Source organism: Leucopleurus acutus (assembly GCF_964270905.1).
Source record: "Leucopleurus acutus genome assembly, chromosome: 3".
Classification (NCBI taxonomy): Eukaryota; Metazoa; Chordata; class Mammalia; order Artiodactyla; family Delphinidae; genus Leucopleurus; species Leucopleurus acutus.
The window spans coordinates 4,429,382-4,442,433 of record NC_139145.1 but is presented as its reverse complement, the minus strand read 5'-3'; the positions used below and the strand labels follow the sequence as shown (position 1 = coordinate 4,442,433).

Sequence of the window (13,052 nt, the reverse complement as noted above, 5' to 3'; positions counted from 1 at the left end):
GCCCACATGGGAAGGGCTTCTCCGGGAACCCTGCCACTCAGCATCATCAACTTCCAAACTGAGTGTGGGGACAGGAGCATAGGACTGGCAAAGCCCAGGTGACCCAACACTGCCCCACCTGCAGGGCAAGAGTAACTGGTATGTTGAGCTTCTCCTCTATGAGGTGGGCTCTGTCCATAAGGCAAGGGATTCCCCAAATATAGAAAGGGGGTTCATAAAATCATTGTTGTGTGACCTAACATAATTTAGATTGTTTGTTATAAAGCCCTGAACGTTGGTTTATTTTTTTGGGGGGGGGGAGATAGTTTCAAAATATTTTATAATTAGCATGTATTGCTATTACCTTTACTTGACTAGGAAACTACCTTGCACCACTCCTTCCTTCCCCTGACACAGCCATCTCAAGACATTCTACACATGCTCACAAGAGCATGGGCACACATGCATGTGAAAGACCGTCTCTCCTTTCTCTGTCTCCATGATTAGTAGCACATTATTCTGTTCCCTGCCTTACTTTTGCTGCCATCTTGGAGATTATTCTAGTTCATATAAATAAACTTAGTTCATTGAGATGGTATATAAAAGTAGTAACTTTATCACCGGAAGGAGTAATAAATGTTATAGTAACAGCAGCAATAACCTTACTGCCGCTTGCTATACAATAGGTGCTGCTCTAAGCTGGGGGTCAAGGGCCAGATAGTGAATATTTTAGGCTTTGTAGGCCAGACAGTCTCTGTCATGAATTTTCTACTCTGCTGTTGTATCCAGAAATCAGCCACAGACAATTGTCACAAATAGGTGTGGCTGTGTTCCAATAAATTTTTGGCCAGCTTGATGACTTTTGCTCTAAATTAGCAATAAGCATTCATCTATTTAGTCCTCCTCAAACCTACTATTTTTGCAAATGAGGCCCAGAAAGATTAAGTAAATTAGCCAAGGTCACACAGCAAGTTAAGTGGCAGACCTCTAGTCAATGCTGTTAACTCTTAAACAACTGCTTCCACTAAACCATGGTTACTTAACAATTACTGATAGACATTTAGGCGTTTCCAAGCTTTTGTTACTGAATATATTATTTTCTAATCACAGGGAATAAAACAGCCTTAAGGAAAAGCAGCCAATAAGGAAGGGTTTCACTGCTCTCGTGTTTCTGGTACTCCTTTTTAGGAAGCCAGTGAATGAGACTCATCAAAAGATGAAACAATTGCATACCCTATCTGTGTCAAAATGACCCAATCGTTTCTCAAACCCCCCCCCACCCCTTTCAAAGATGACAATCTGCTTCCTCTAAGGGTATTGAGGATCAGTTCCAAAAGAAAATGCAAACACATTCCAAGGAACAGCATGGGTGGACCAGCAGAGAACAGGGCTTCCTTCCCCCGGGAGTACTGGAGTACTCGGGAGACACTCCACAAAAGATCTGAGGAGGACTACGAAAACAAGGTGCCCCCTAGGACCAAGCCCTAGGATTTCCTACAAAGACGCCTCATGGCTTCTATTTTTCATTGCCTCTTCTGGCTACCCGAGAAACGTTCATCCTCACAGAAATGACACAATCCAGTAAATTTAACGGCACTGAGATAATGTGGTGTATGCGTTAAGTACATGGACTCTGGAATTAGACTGGTCTTAATTCTTATTCTCATATGACCTATATATTGTCTGGAGATATTTCTTTACCTTTTTACTCCCCAATTTCCCCAATTGGAAAACGGGCATAACAGCATCTATATATCACACTGTTGTTCAAAGGATTAAATGAAATAATGCCTAATGTCTGGCAGACAAAGTTCAATAAATAATGCCCACCATAACTGCATCTAACAAGAAAAAAAACCTAAGGCTTTAAAAACAACATCAAAGTCAGTGTTAAAGATTGACTAGGCGAGGGCTTCCCTGCTGGCGCAGAGGTTGAGAGTTCACCTGCCAATGCAGGGGACACGGGTTCGTGGCCCGGTCTGGGAAGATCCCACATGCCGCGGAGCGGCTGGGCCTGGGAGCCATGGCTGCTGCGCCTGCGCATCCGGAGCCTGTGCTCTGCAACGGGAGAGGCCACAACAGTGAGAGGCCCGCGTACGGCAAAAATAAAAAAATAAAAAAAAAGATTGACTTAGGTGAGTACCAATTGGTTGACAGCAAAAGACCAACTTTGAACCTCTGTTTTGGTATTTTCAAGGCATCCCAGGTGTTACACCACAGACCAATCTCCTATAATAAACAGGAAGATCTACAATAGTATCCTCAAAAGGCTTAACACCGCATGATACAAATGGAGAGCATATACTCGCGTTCCTCACAAGACACTATTTTTCAATGAAGCAAAGTGTGTTTTTCAGACTCATCTGATTTTTACATGTGAATGGATTAGCCACCATTCTACTCAACTGACATTAAAAGAACTTAAGTCCAAATATAAAACTTATCAACTATTAAGCTATTTGAGGAATTGTTACGTTTAGGGTACACTGTAGAGACACTGCCGAGTTACCTACAGCATGTTCTTGAAGCGGCTCAGGAAGCTCCTTCATTTCTCCCTCGACTAGCTCTCTACTATCAGACAGGGACTCCGGGAGATTATCAGCATCGTCGTCGTCCACACAATCTGCAACACTTCCATTATCGATTTCTGCTTCATCCAACACACTGATATCCATCATGTCGATGTCCTGCAAGTTCTCCAAAGTGGTCTCAACATCCTCCTGTGACAAACAAAATACCACCATCAGATGACTGTCATGGGTCCATGCACGGAGCTGATTCACTGACAAGGCTGCACATACCTGTCCATCCCCAGAATTTTCCTCTAGCCCGTTATCTTCCACACCCTCTTCTTCTGGTTTGCGCCCTGGAGGAATAATTTACAGCATGAGATCATCGATATGCACTTTCCAGACGTGACAACTTGCACTTTTATAGGCCCTAAGGACTACAGAAATAAGACAACCTATAACATCCGTGGCACTTCTCCATTTAGGAACACCATAATCCAGGAATGATAAGGCCATTCTGCATAAGGCAGCCCCTCTACTACCCCCAAGTAGAAGTGGTTCTGTTCTTATCAACTGGCTGTGGAAGTATGAGGAGCCTGAAATGGATTCTTAATAAGGTGGAGGTAGACTAGACCTTTTCCAGGCCTGCCCTTCTTGTTAAGTGGCTTTGGTTATGGGGAGAAGAGTATCTTATACAAATGTGCTGCTTTGGGGACTTCCCTAGCAGTCCAGTGGTTAGGATTCCGCACTTTCACTGCCCACGGCCTGGGTTCAATCCCTGGTTGGGGAACTAAGACCCTGCAAGCTGTGTGCTGTGACAAAAAGAAAAAAAAAGAAAAAGGAAAAAAAAGGGGCGGGGAGAGAAAAAGTGCTGCTTAAAAAAAAAAAATCTATCTATTTACATGGCTGTGTTGGGTCTCAGTTGCAGCACGTGGGATCTTCGTTGCTGCGTGTAGGACCTTCGTTGCGGCATGCAGGATCTTTAGCTGCGGCAGGAGAACTCCTAGTGGCAGCATGTGGGATCTAGTTTCCTGAACAGGGATCAAACCCGGGCCGCCTGCATTGGGAGTGAGGAGTCTTAGCCACTGCACCACCAGGGAAGTCCCTGTGCTGCTTTTTAGTTAAGGAACGTGGAACACGTTTTCCCACAGAGACAATGACATAAAAGGAAAACATAAAAAAGCAAACAGAAAGTAAAAGCCTTTCACAATTTTACCATCTAGAGTTAGCCCTCGAGCTATCATACAGTGGCATATATTGATAAGATATCCTCCCATACTGTGCTATATATATACGTGTACTTCGCTTTTAAAAATGGCACTGTACTGTCATTTTATAATCTTTTCACTTAATGTATTGTGAACATCTTTCTATACTTTCGTAGCATTATATGGAGACACCGTCATTGAAGTAAGTAATACCTACGCATGGAGATTTAAGAAAATGCTTATAAAATGAACATTCTGGTAATTCTTTTTTTGCATCCAGGTAATTGTCGTATTAGGACATATTTCTATAAATGGCATAGTTGGGACAAAGAGTATGTACATTTTAAAGTCTTTTATTAAAAAGAAACACCCCACATATTATCGTGATACCCTAGAGGAAGAGTATTACAATCCATAGTTCCATCAACAGTGACTCAAAGTACCAATTTTTCTGAATCTTTATTAAAATCAGCTATTTCTTTACCCACGTCAACGTGCTAGGCAAAAAAGGAATACTTGTTTTAAACCTGAATTTATCAGATCACTGCTTAGGTTGCATTTTTTGGTCAATCATTCGCACCTTTGTAAAAATTTCTCATTTATACCCTTTCCCCAATTAAAAAACCTCTGTTCCATTTCTCCTCATTTTTAATTTGCATGTCATAAACACAACACATTTTCTCCCAGCTCTTCACCAATCTTTTAGTTTTGTTTTTGGGTTCTGGGTAAATTTTACTTTCATGCAGCCAAAGCTATTAATCGGTTTTTATGTGTAAATGGTTTTTACCTTCATGTTTAGAAGCCCATCTCCACACCAAGACCACACAAATATTCACCTATATTTAGTTCTTTTCCGATTTCATTTTAACATTTGATTCTTTCAGTTTCCTGCTGAGTAAGACTATTTTACAAATGCCTCTTCCATCTGGAAACTGATTTCCCAACACCATTTACTAATCTTTCCCCCCCACTGATCTGAAATGTTGGTCTATGGAAAGAGGTGCTAATCAGCCACCTGTCCCTAGCTGCACAACCTCAGGAGGACTCACTTCCTGCGACGACTATTTCCCCAAAGCAAAGATCAATTTCTTAAGACTACTAAGTATTTTTCAAGTAATATAAAAGAACTAGACATTAATTTGCCTGTATTTAATGATTAATCTCGTAAGTGTATAAAGAATCTGTGTGTGCGGGGAGCTCAACCCTAATCATTTATACCATCATTCAGACGTTAAAAAAACCTCTCTCAAGGGTGAGAATTTTCTTATAACATGTGTTACTTAATTCTTCCACATTCTAATTTCACTCATGTTCTCAGGAATATCTTATTTAGGAACACAGGGAATTGTGACACTAATACTAGAATGCAATACATTGCGTGCAAGTCGCCTTGGTGGCTGACTGGGAACCCCAATACCATTTTATAATATTCCTATGGCAAAACATGCCTTGAGCTTCAAAAATGTCTGGAACTCAACCCAGTGGTCTTTGTAAATATGCCAGGAAGATACACTAGCAACGTTTCCACAGACTTACTGTATTTGATAAAGTTGGTTACCATTCTAGAACATGCACATTGGTTTTTGTCCAACTCCGCTGAATTACTACTAGGAAAAAATCTAAGTAGACTACCACAAACTTGCCACCCTTTATACTGTCCTTCTCCCTTTCACAAGAAAGGCAGCAGGTTTTCATCTGGCAGACTCAGATCTCACGACCTACTGTTCTCCTGAGCAATAAGCAGTTACACTGCAGCTCAAATCCCTTCCACAGGAGAACTCTCCCAGCTAAATGACCTGACCAGAAATGTCAAGAGAATATGCAGTTCTAAGAACGTTTAGTCTTCAATATAGAAAGCACACCCCTACTGGGATGCTTATCAACAATCGCCTACTTTGGGGGGAAGTAGGTTTGGGGAAAGATACCCTACTTTCCAAAGATGAAAAACAGCGTGTCTAAACGAATCCAAAATTAATGTGAATGAAAAATATTACTCTGGCAAAAACTAAAGCGACTGTTTTTGGTACTAAGGGAAAAGGTACCCCTCAAAGCCTTCTTCTGCAGAGTAAAATGCCTCCAATGTTCGCAGTCTCCAAACTACAGGCCTCGCTCAGTGCTTGTCTCCATAACCTGCTCCCAGCCCCCTCGCCTGGGATTCTGGTTTCTTCTCCCTGTTAAGCTTCTGCTTTGGCAATTACGTCCAACTCACCTGTTATACCACCTCCCTGGACTTCTGCTGGGATATGCCCCCAGTATCCCGTGTGGCCTGCTGCATGTGGAAAGGCCAATATTTTTAAAAATTTGCTTGACTACATAAATACATCCACACAATTACACAAATACACTCATTAAAAGATTCACACCATTGGGACGTCCTTGGTGGCTCAGCGGTTAAGAACCCGCCTGCCAATGCAGGGGATATGGGTTCGAGCCCTGGTCTGGGAAGATCCCACATGCCACGGAGCAGCCAAGCCCGTGCGCCACAACTACTTAGCCTGCGTGCTACAACTACTGAAGCCTGCGTGCCCAGAGCCTGCGCTCTGAAACAAGAGAAGCCACTGCAATGTGAAGGCTGTGCACCACAACGAAGAGTAACCCCTGCTCGACGCAACTAGAGAAAGCCCGTGCGCAGCAACGAAGACCCAACGCAGCAAAAAATAAATAAAATAAATAAATCCACACCATTTATTAATAAAAGATCCACCCTCATAAATACATGAAAAAAACTAGTCTCCCTTCTCCCCATTGCACTTCTAAAAGGTAACCATTGTTACCAGCTTGATGGTCCTTCAAAACATTTTCTTGGGGATTTACACACATATATCATTCAAATGGAAATAAACTTGTTATGTAATGGAATCATATTGTCTATACATTCTGTAACTTGCTTTTGTTACTCAATAAAGGCCTTGGAATAGTTTCTTGTGCTATATATTGACTCACTTCCATCTTTTATTCCATATTATGGAGTTCCTTGGTTTAGTTAACCTCCCAAAGCAGCTTTATTAATTTACCATCTCCAATAACTACCCATTTCCTCACACCCTTGCCAATGTGGGATATTGAGAATTGTGTAAATTTTTACCAGTGTAACAGGCAAAAATGATATCTCACTATTTTTATTTGCTTTCCTTCAGTTACCAGCAAGGGAATTTTTTTCCCTTGTATATAGGCCTTGTTTGTTTTTTCTTTCATCTGTGAACTGCCTATTCATAATCTCTGTTGTTCTTTGTCAACTGGATTGTCTATTTTATTAATTTGTAGGAATATTTAATGCTTTCTGGATGCTTACATGCTGTAATATTTTCTCCCAGTTGTTGTATCTTACTTATGGTATCTTTTATTAAGAGAGGCTTAAAATTTTCAAGTAGCCAAATTTATTTTTCTTTATAGTTTCTGTTTTTTAAGTCTCATTTCAGGCCTTCCTTACCACTATATTACAAAAATACTATTCTAGTTGGAATTTCTATTTTGCATAGAAGAAGGTTAATAGAGATTTTCCCTACCACCAGATAGCCGACTGTTCCAACATTGTTTACTGAAAAATCCTTAGTGCTTCCTTTATAATGAACAAATCCTTAAACTCCCCACTCTGTTTCAATATCTTATCGTTAAAACGAGAGCAAGTATGCAACACTGTTTTTCAATTTTAGCTATTCTTGTGTATTTTGTTTTTGATTAATTTTAGAACAGACAAATCTCAAAGTTTCTTTTAGGTTACTTTGGGGGGAATTGAGAACTTTATATCAAGTCACCACATCTAGGAAAACCTTCTCAAAATTAGTCATGTCACGCTACTAGAATATTTCCTTTTAGCTTTACTTACTTTTTAAGAACAGTATATCTATTTTTAATGGCTTCTGGCAATAACTTGCTTAAGTCTTTGACTTGTGGATGATCTATCAATGCCACCTCAAAAACGCAAAAGAATCAAGTGATGAACAATTATAACTAGCTAGTGAGTTTTTCAGGTGCACTGTTCATATTAGCCAGAGCTTTATTTTTTTGTGGCAACGTTGTTCAGCTTGCGGGATCTTAGTCCCCCGACCAGGGATCGAACCCCAGCCCTTGGCAGTGAGAGCACAGAGTCCTAACCACTGGACCGCCAGGGAATTCCCATATTTTTTTCTCATTTCTTAAGCTGTCATTGGCTTATTTCAGATTGCTTTACCATTATTTAATTTCATGAGGCACACTGAGACCAAAAGACCTTACAGACCCAGCACTGGCCAAGGAGTTGACATCCCAGTAGCAAAGAGTACAACAGCACGCTCCACAAAAAGGAAGGAGGGCACCTGGAAGAAATGCCTGATTCCCAGTGTGGGGCAGGGTAAGCAACAGACACTGGAACACTGTCTTGTGCCAGAAAGTAAGTGTTCAAAGAATGAAGTGATCATGTCAAAAAGACACAGGAGCCAGCCTGAAGGACTCTCATTGGGACAATCTGAACATCAAAATAAATAATAATCATAAAGGCTTACTTATCACCTACTGAATAAAATAGGAATCTCTAAGTTCACACTGGTAAGTGGGGGAGAAGGGCAAGCTACCTCTTATGGCAGAAAACCAACTACCAAAGATGGAATGATAAATTTAGAAAATCACCACTGGACGAGACTCAGTGAATGCTGACACTAGTGGAGGGTGAAACGGATATTTATAAGTCACAAAGTATGTTCCCCATAGATACAATTACAAAGAGTAAAACAGTTAACTTTCCAGTGGAGAAACCCAACCAATACCACCTCAAGTCAGTTACACAAATGGTCAGGATGTGCCTCTAAGGAGGTTAACTGAGAAAAGTAACACTTCCGGTGGTATTTCTGACAAAAGTGTATAATTTGAACCTAATCACGAGGGGAAAAAAAACAAAACAAACCAAACCAAAAAAACCTAAATTGAAAAACAGGCTTCAAAATAAGTGGTCTGTGCTCTTCAAAAAATGGTAATGTCACAAATACAAAGAAAGTCTTAGGAACTGTTGCAGATTAAAGGAAACTGAAAAGACGTGACAACTGAAAGCTATGAAAAGACCCTAGATTTTTTCTTCTTTTGAGTTATGAAGAACATTATTGGAACAAATGGCTAAATCTAAATAAGGTCTAAGCTTAGATTACAGTATTATATTAACATTAATTTCTTGATTTTGGTAATTACGTATGATTACATAATGTCCCTGCTTTTAGAAAATACTGCGGTCTCTAGGGGCAAAGGGGCACATACATGCAACTTATTCTCAAACAGTTCAGGGGGAAAAAAATATATATATATTACATTTATTTTATCTCTCTCTTTCTTTCTCTCTCTCCCTCTCCACCCCCCTCTTTCTTTCTTTCTCTCTCTCTCCCTGCTCCTTACCTGTCCTGAGAAAGAAAAGGATAAAACAAATGTAATAAAATGCTAACATTTGGGGAATCTGGATGAGGATATATGAGAATTCCTTGTATTATTCTTGCATCTTTTCTAAGTATGAAATTATGTCTCCTAAAAAAAATATACGTTGTACATTCATTTTCAAATTTTTGTGTGGATCTATGCTTTCATTTATTTTGGCTAAAGAAACAGGAGTGGAATAATTGGGTTGTATTTTAGTTGAAGTTTCAATTTTGTAAGTATGTGCCAATTTTTTTCCCCAAATAGCATCATTTTACATACTCTACAGCAGTGTATGGGAGTTTGTTTTTCTATATCTTTGCTATTTTAGTAGTTGTTTTCTAGCATTTCTAGTCATTTTAATTTTATTTTCTTTGATAGCTAATGACAAGCATTTTTTGATGTGGTCACTGGCCATTTATTTATATTCTCTTGTGAAGTATCTGTTCAAAATTTTGCCAATTATTAAAATGCATTTGATGGTTATTCTAAAAAAAAGAAAGAAATTATATCAAAAGAAACAAAGACAATCCAGCAACACAGAATCAGGCAACAGCTTAAAAAGCAAAGATGCTGACTTTGCTTTTCTAGTTAAATTATTTTGCTGATAATTATTTTAAAAGATTCTGCTAAACAAAGTATTGGTGTGAAACTACTTTGGGGGGATGCTGAGATTACTTGAGGTGTGCTTTCTAGGATTCTGATTAAAATAATCAGATTTCAAACCACTTTGAGTTTGTTCAAACAGGGGAGATGAAAAAATTATTTTCAGTTAAAATCATGATAAAATCTAATAAGATAGTTGTAAATAATTCAGAACTTATAGACTTGCCCTATTAAATATCAATATGTACTGTAAAACTCCAGAATAGAATCACACCAAGCATAAGAAACCAGACACAAAAGAGTTTGTATTGGGAATTCCCTGGCAGTCCAGTGGTTAGGACTCCATGGTCTCACTGCTGAGGGCCCGGGTTCAATCCCTGGTCAGGGAACTAAGACCCCACAAGCCGTGCGGTGCTGCCAACAAAATAAAAAAAATTGTATTAAATGGGTCTATTTCACTTGAAGCTCTAGAACAGGCAAAACTAATCTATGGTCAAAGTAATCACATATTCTCCCCCCCCTTCGAGGGACAGGCAGGGACTATGACTGGGCAAGGGCACGAGGAGTCTGATAGGAATGTTCCATATTTTGATCCCTCATTATCTCACATCATATGCAAAAATAAACTCCAAATGAACTCAAAATAAAACCATAAATACCACTCCAAAATGCGGAATGATTTAAAAAATAATTTTAAAGCAAAGGACAGCCTTTTAAAATACAACATAAAATCTAGAACCCGTATAAAATGACTGCGTTGCCTGTGTTAAAGATTGAAACTTTAAAGACCAAAACACCACAAACTAGTTAAGTCAAATGAGAGACAGGGAAAAAGCAACTGTGACATTTTATAGAGAAAGAGCCCTCAAGAGTCAATAAGACCAACAACCCAGCAGAAAAACGGGCAAAGGGCATGAAAAGGCAATTCAGAAAATACAGATGGCCAATCATCAGAAACTGTCTAATCTGTGAAGAAATGTAAATGGAAACTATACCTGTGGAAAAATTCAAATAAATACAATGAAATACTTTTCTTCTATATATAAGACAACATTAAAAAAAAGATAATATTCAGCATTGAGAATTTAAAGAAATTGGCACCCTCTCCCACCCCCTATGCTGCCAGATATTAACCCGTACAGCCTGTTGGAGAGCTATTTGTTAGTAGCTATTTTTAAAATAAAATGCACATATCTTTTGACCCCGGAATTCTACTTCTAATAAGTTAACAAAAACATATTCCTTCAGCAGAGATAGCTCTGGTTCACGGCTGTGCTGAAAACTGGAACAAACCCCAACCGTCTAGTAATAAGACTGACGAGCTCAACTGTGGTACAACCATACGAAGGACTACTCAGCTGTTAAAAGAATGAGTTTTTTTTATTTTCAGCACTATCGAAAAATGTCAACATGCTAAATGAAAAAAAACAAATTAGAGAATATGGTGTGTAGTAGAGCCAATTTTTTTAAAGGAAAGACAAAGGCACACAGGTGTGTGCACATCTTTCTGCATTTTTAGATGACTGCAGACACATAGATAAGTCTGGGAAAATATGCCCACACTTTTAATAATGGGTTGCCTCCTGAATGGAAAGGAATTTCAACACTTTACTTAATGCACATTTGTATTTCCAAAGACCTTAACACAAGCATTTCTTCTTCTGTTAAAAAGAAAAAGAAAGCAAAAAGGATATCCACAGGCTCTACTTTTTTCCAGTCTATAACTGTCTTTCTCTGTTGATTTTTCAGCACTCTTTGCCTTGGCAAAAACACTGACTTGGGCAAAACCAAAAATGCTCGATGAACTGTGGACCACAGAGGTGACTTCATTCCAAAGTGAGGTCACTGACTGCTGTTCTCCCAGAGCTTATATACCCCAGAGCATGGTTGATACTGGTGCCAGACATTTCACACCCAATTCTTCACCACTGACCAGGTAAAAATATTTTGTTTTATTTTGGGGCCTGAGCAATAAAACCTCCAATTACCAAGAGAACTTTCAGGACAGCCCAAATGCCCAGTTTTAGCTAATTCTTTCTTAAAACAGTAGTTGAATGTCACTGAATTCCATTAGTAACTCAATGAATAAATACTAAGCAGGAAGAAAGACAAGGAAGACGCAGCCCCTGTCCTCAACAACCTGATTGTGACACAAGGCAGAATGAGACGTAAGCATTAAAACTCAGGCCATGGCATCACAGAGGACCTAAGGAGAGAAGACCTGCTGTTGGTGGGATCAGAAGTTGTCTCTTGATGAACTAGGACTTGAATGCAGACAAATGGGGAAGAGGAGTGGGTAGAACATATAAGCTAAGGCCCAGAGAGCCAAGAGAGTAAACCACATGTTTGGGACCTGATTAAAGGTATATGTAACAGAGGAAGGTGGTGTGGGAGGAAGCAGGGAAGGGAAGATTTGGGGCAGATGGTGAAGGTCATTAATGCCACGTGGAATCTGGCTTTTATGCAGTATGCAGTTTTCGAAAGCAATGTCTGTAAAAGTGACAACTCTGTTTTGGCCAGGCAGTATTTAAAAGGGAAGTTATTTTGCACAAGTCAGGTTAATAGGAGACTCAAGTAATTCTAAACACTCTCTACTTAAAGAAGGTTAAGAGTCTGGATGAGCAACGGCTGCTGAGAAACCTACAGAGGAAAATAAGTAGAGGTGTAAGTACCTCTTCCATCCTCTGAATTCCCAAGAACCATGGAAACAAAAATACAGTGGAGGGATCTTGAAAGAAAATGCAAACCTTCATTCAAGGTCCTTCTGATTCACAGGGCAGTCCACAAGCACATTAGCAAAAGAAGTCAGTTCTGAAAAACGTTCCTAACATTAGCAATGCTTATAAAATCCTCCATACCTTTGCTGGATCTCTTTGATGTCTTCTTATTTCCTTCAGAGGTAATTTCAATTTCATCAGGATTACCCCCCTCATCTTCAATTGCCTAGAGAGAAGGTAAAAAAAGTTCACCCAAAAAGGCAGCACACAGATTTGACTTTCACAGAAGCTTCAGGGTGCTGATCTGGAAAAGGCCTCTCCCCACCTGTTCATTCGTTCTTTTTCTACCAATGTAGAAAAAGCTCTCAAAATGTAGAGCAAGCAAGTGCTCTGGATTTAGACGGATTCTACCAGATCTTAGCTGTGTGGTCTCAGGCAGGCTTATTTAATCCCTGTGAGTTTATTTTTTACTCTGGAACATGGGGCTAATAAATGTTCTTACCCTGGAAAGCTGTCATGAGAATTCGTATTATCCATGTAAAGCAAGCACTCACCAAACATTAGGGTTATTTTTAACATTATCACCAAAATCTGATTGATCCTATTCCTGGGCCCAAAAGAACTCAAAAAAGGGAAAGGCACACTCTCTAGTTACCTAT

General features: G+C 39.5%; 1 protein-coding gene across 2 annotated transcripts in view; it reads right to left on the bottom strand.

Moving 5' to 3' along the window:
• SAFB (scaffold attachment factor B) overlaps positions 1-13,052 on the bottom strand; it is a 34,531-nt gene that overhangs the window by 18,544 nt on the left and 2,935 nt on the right. For both annotated transcript variants that reach the window (XM_082837260.1, XM_082837261.1), the window contains exons 2-4: positions 12,535-12,619; positions 2,781-2,845; positions 2,493-2,699 (exon numbers count right to left, since the gene is read on the bottom strand). In XM_082837260.1, the coding sequence (XP_082693386.1) occupies positions 2,493-2,699; positions 2,781-2,845; positions 12,535-12,619 (357 nt within the window). The remainder of the gene's footprint in view (positions 1-2,492; positions 2,700-2,780; positions 2,846-12,534; positions 12,620-13,052) is intronic.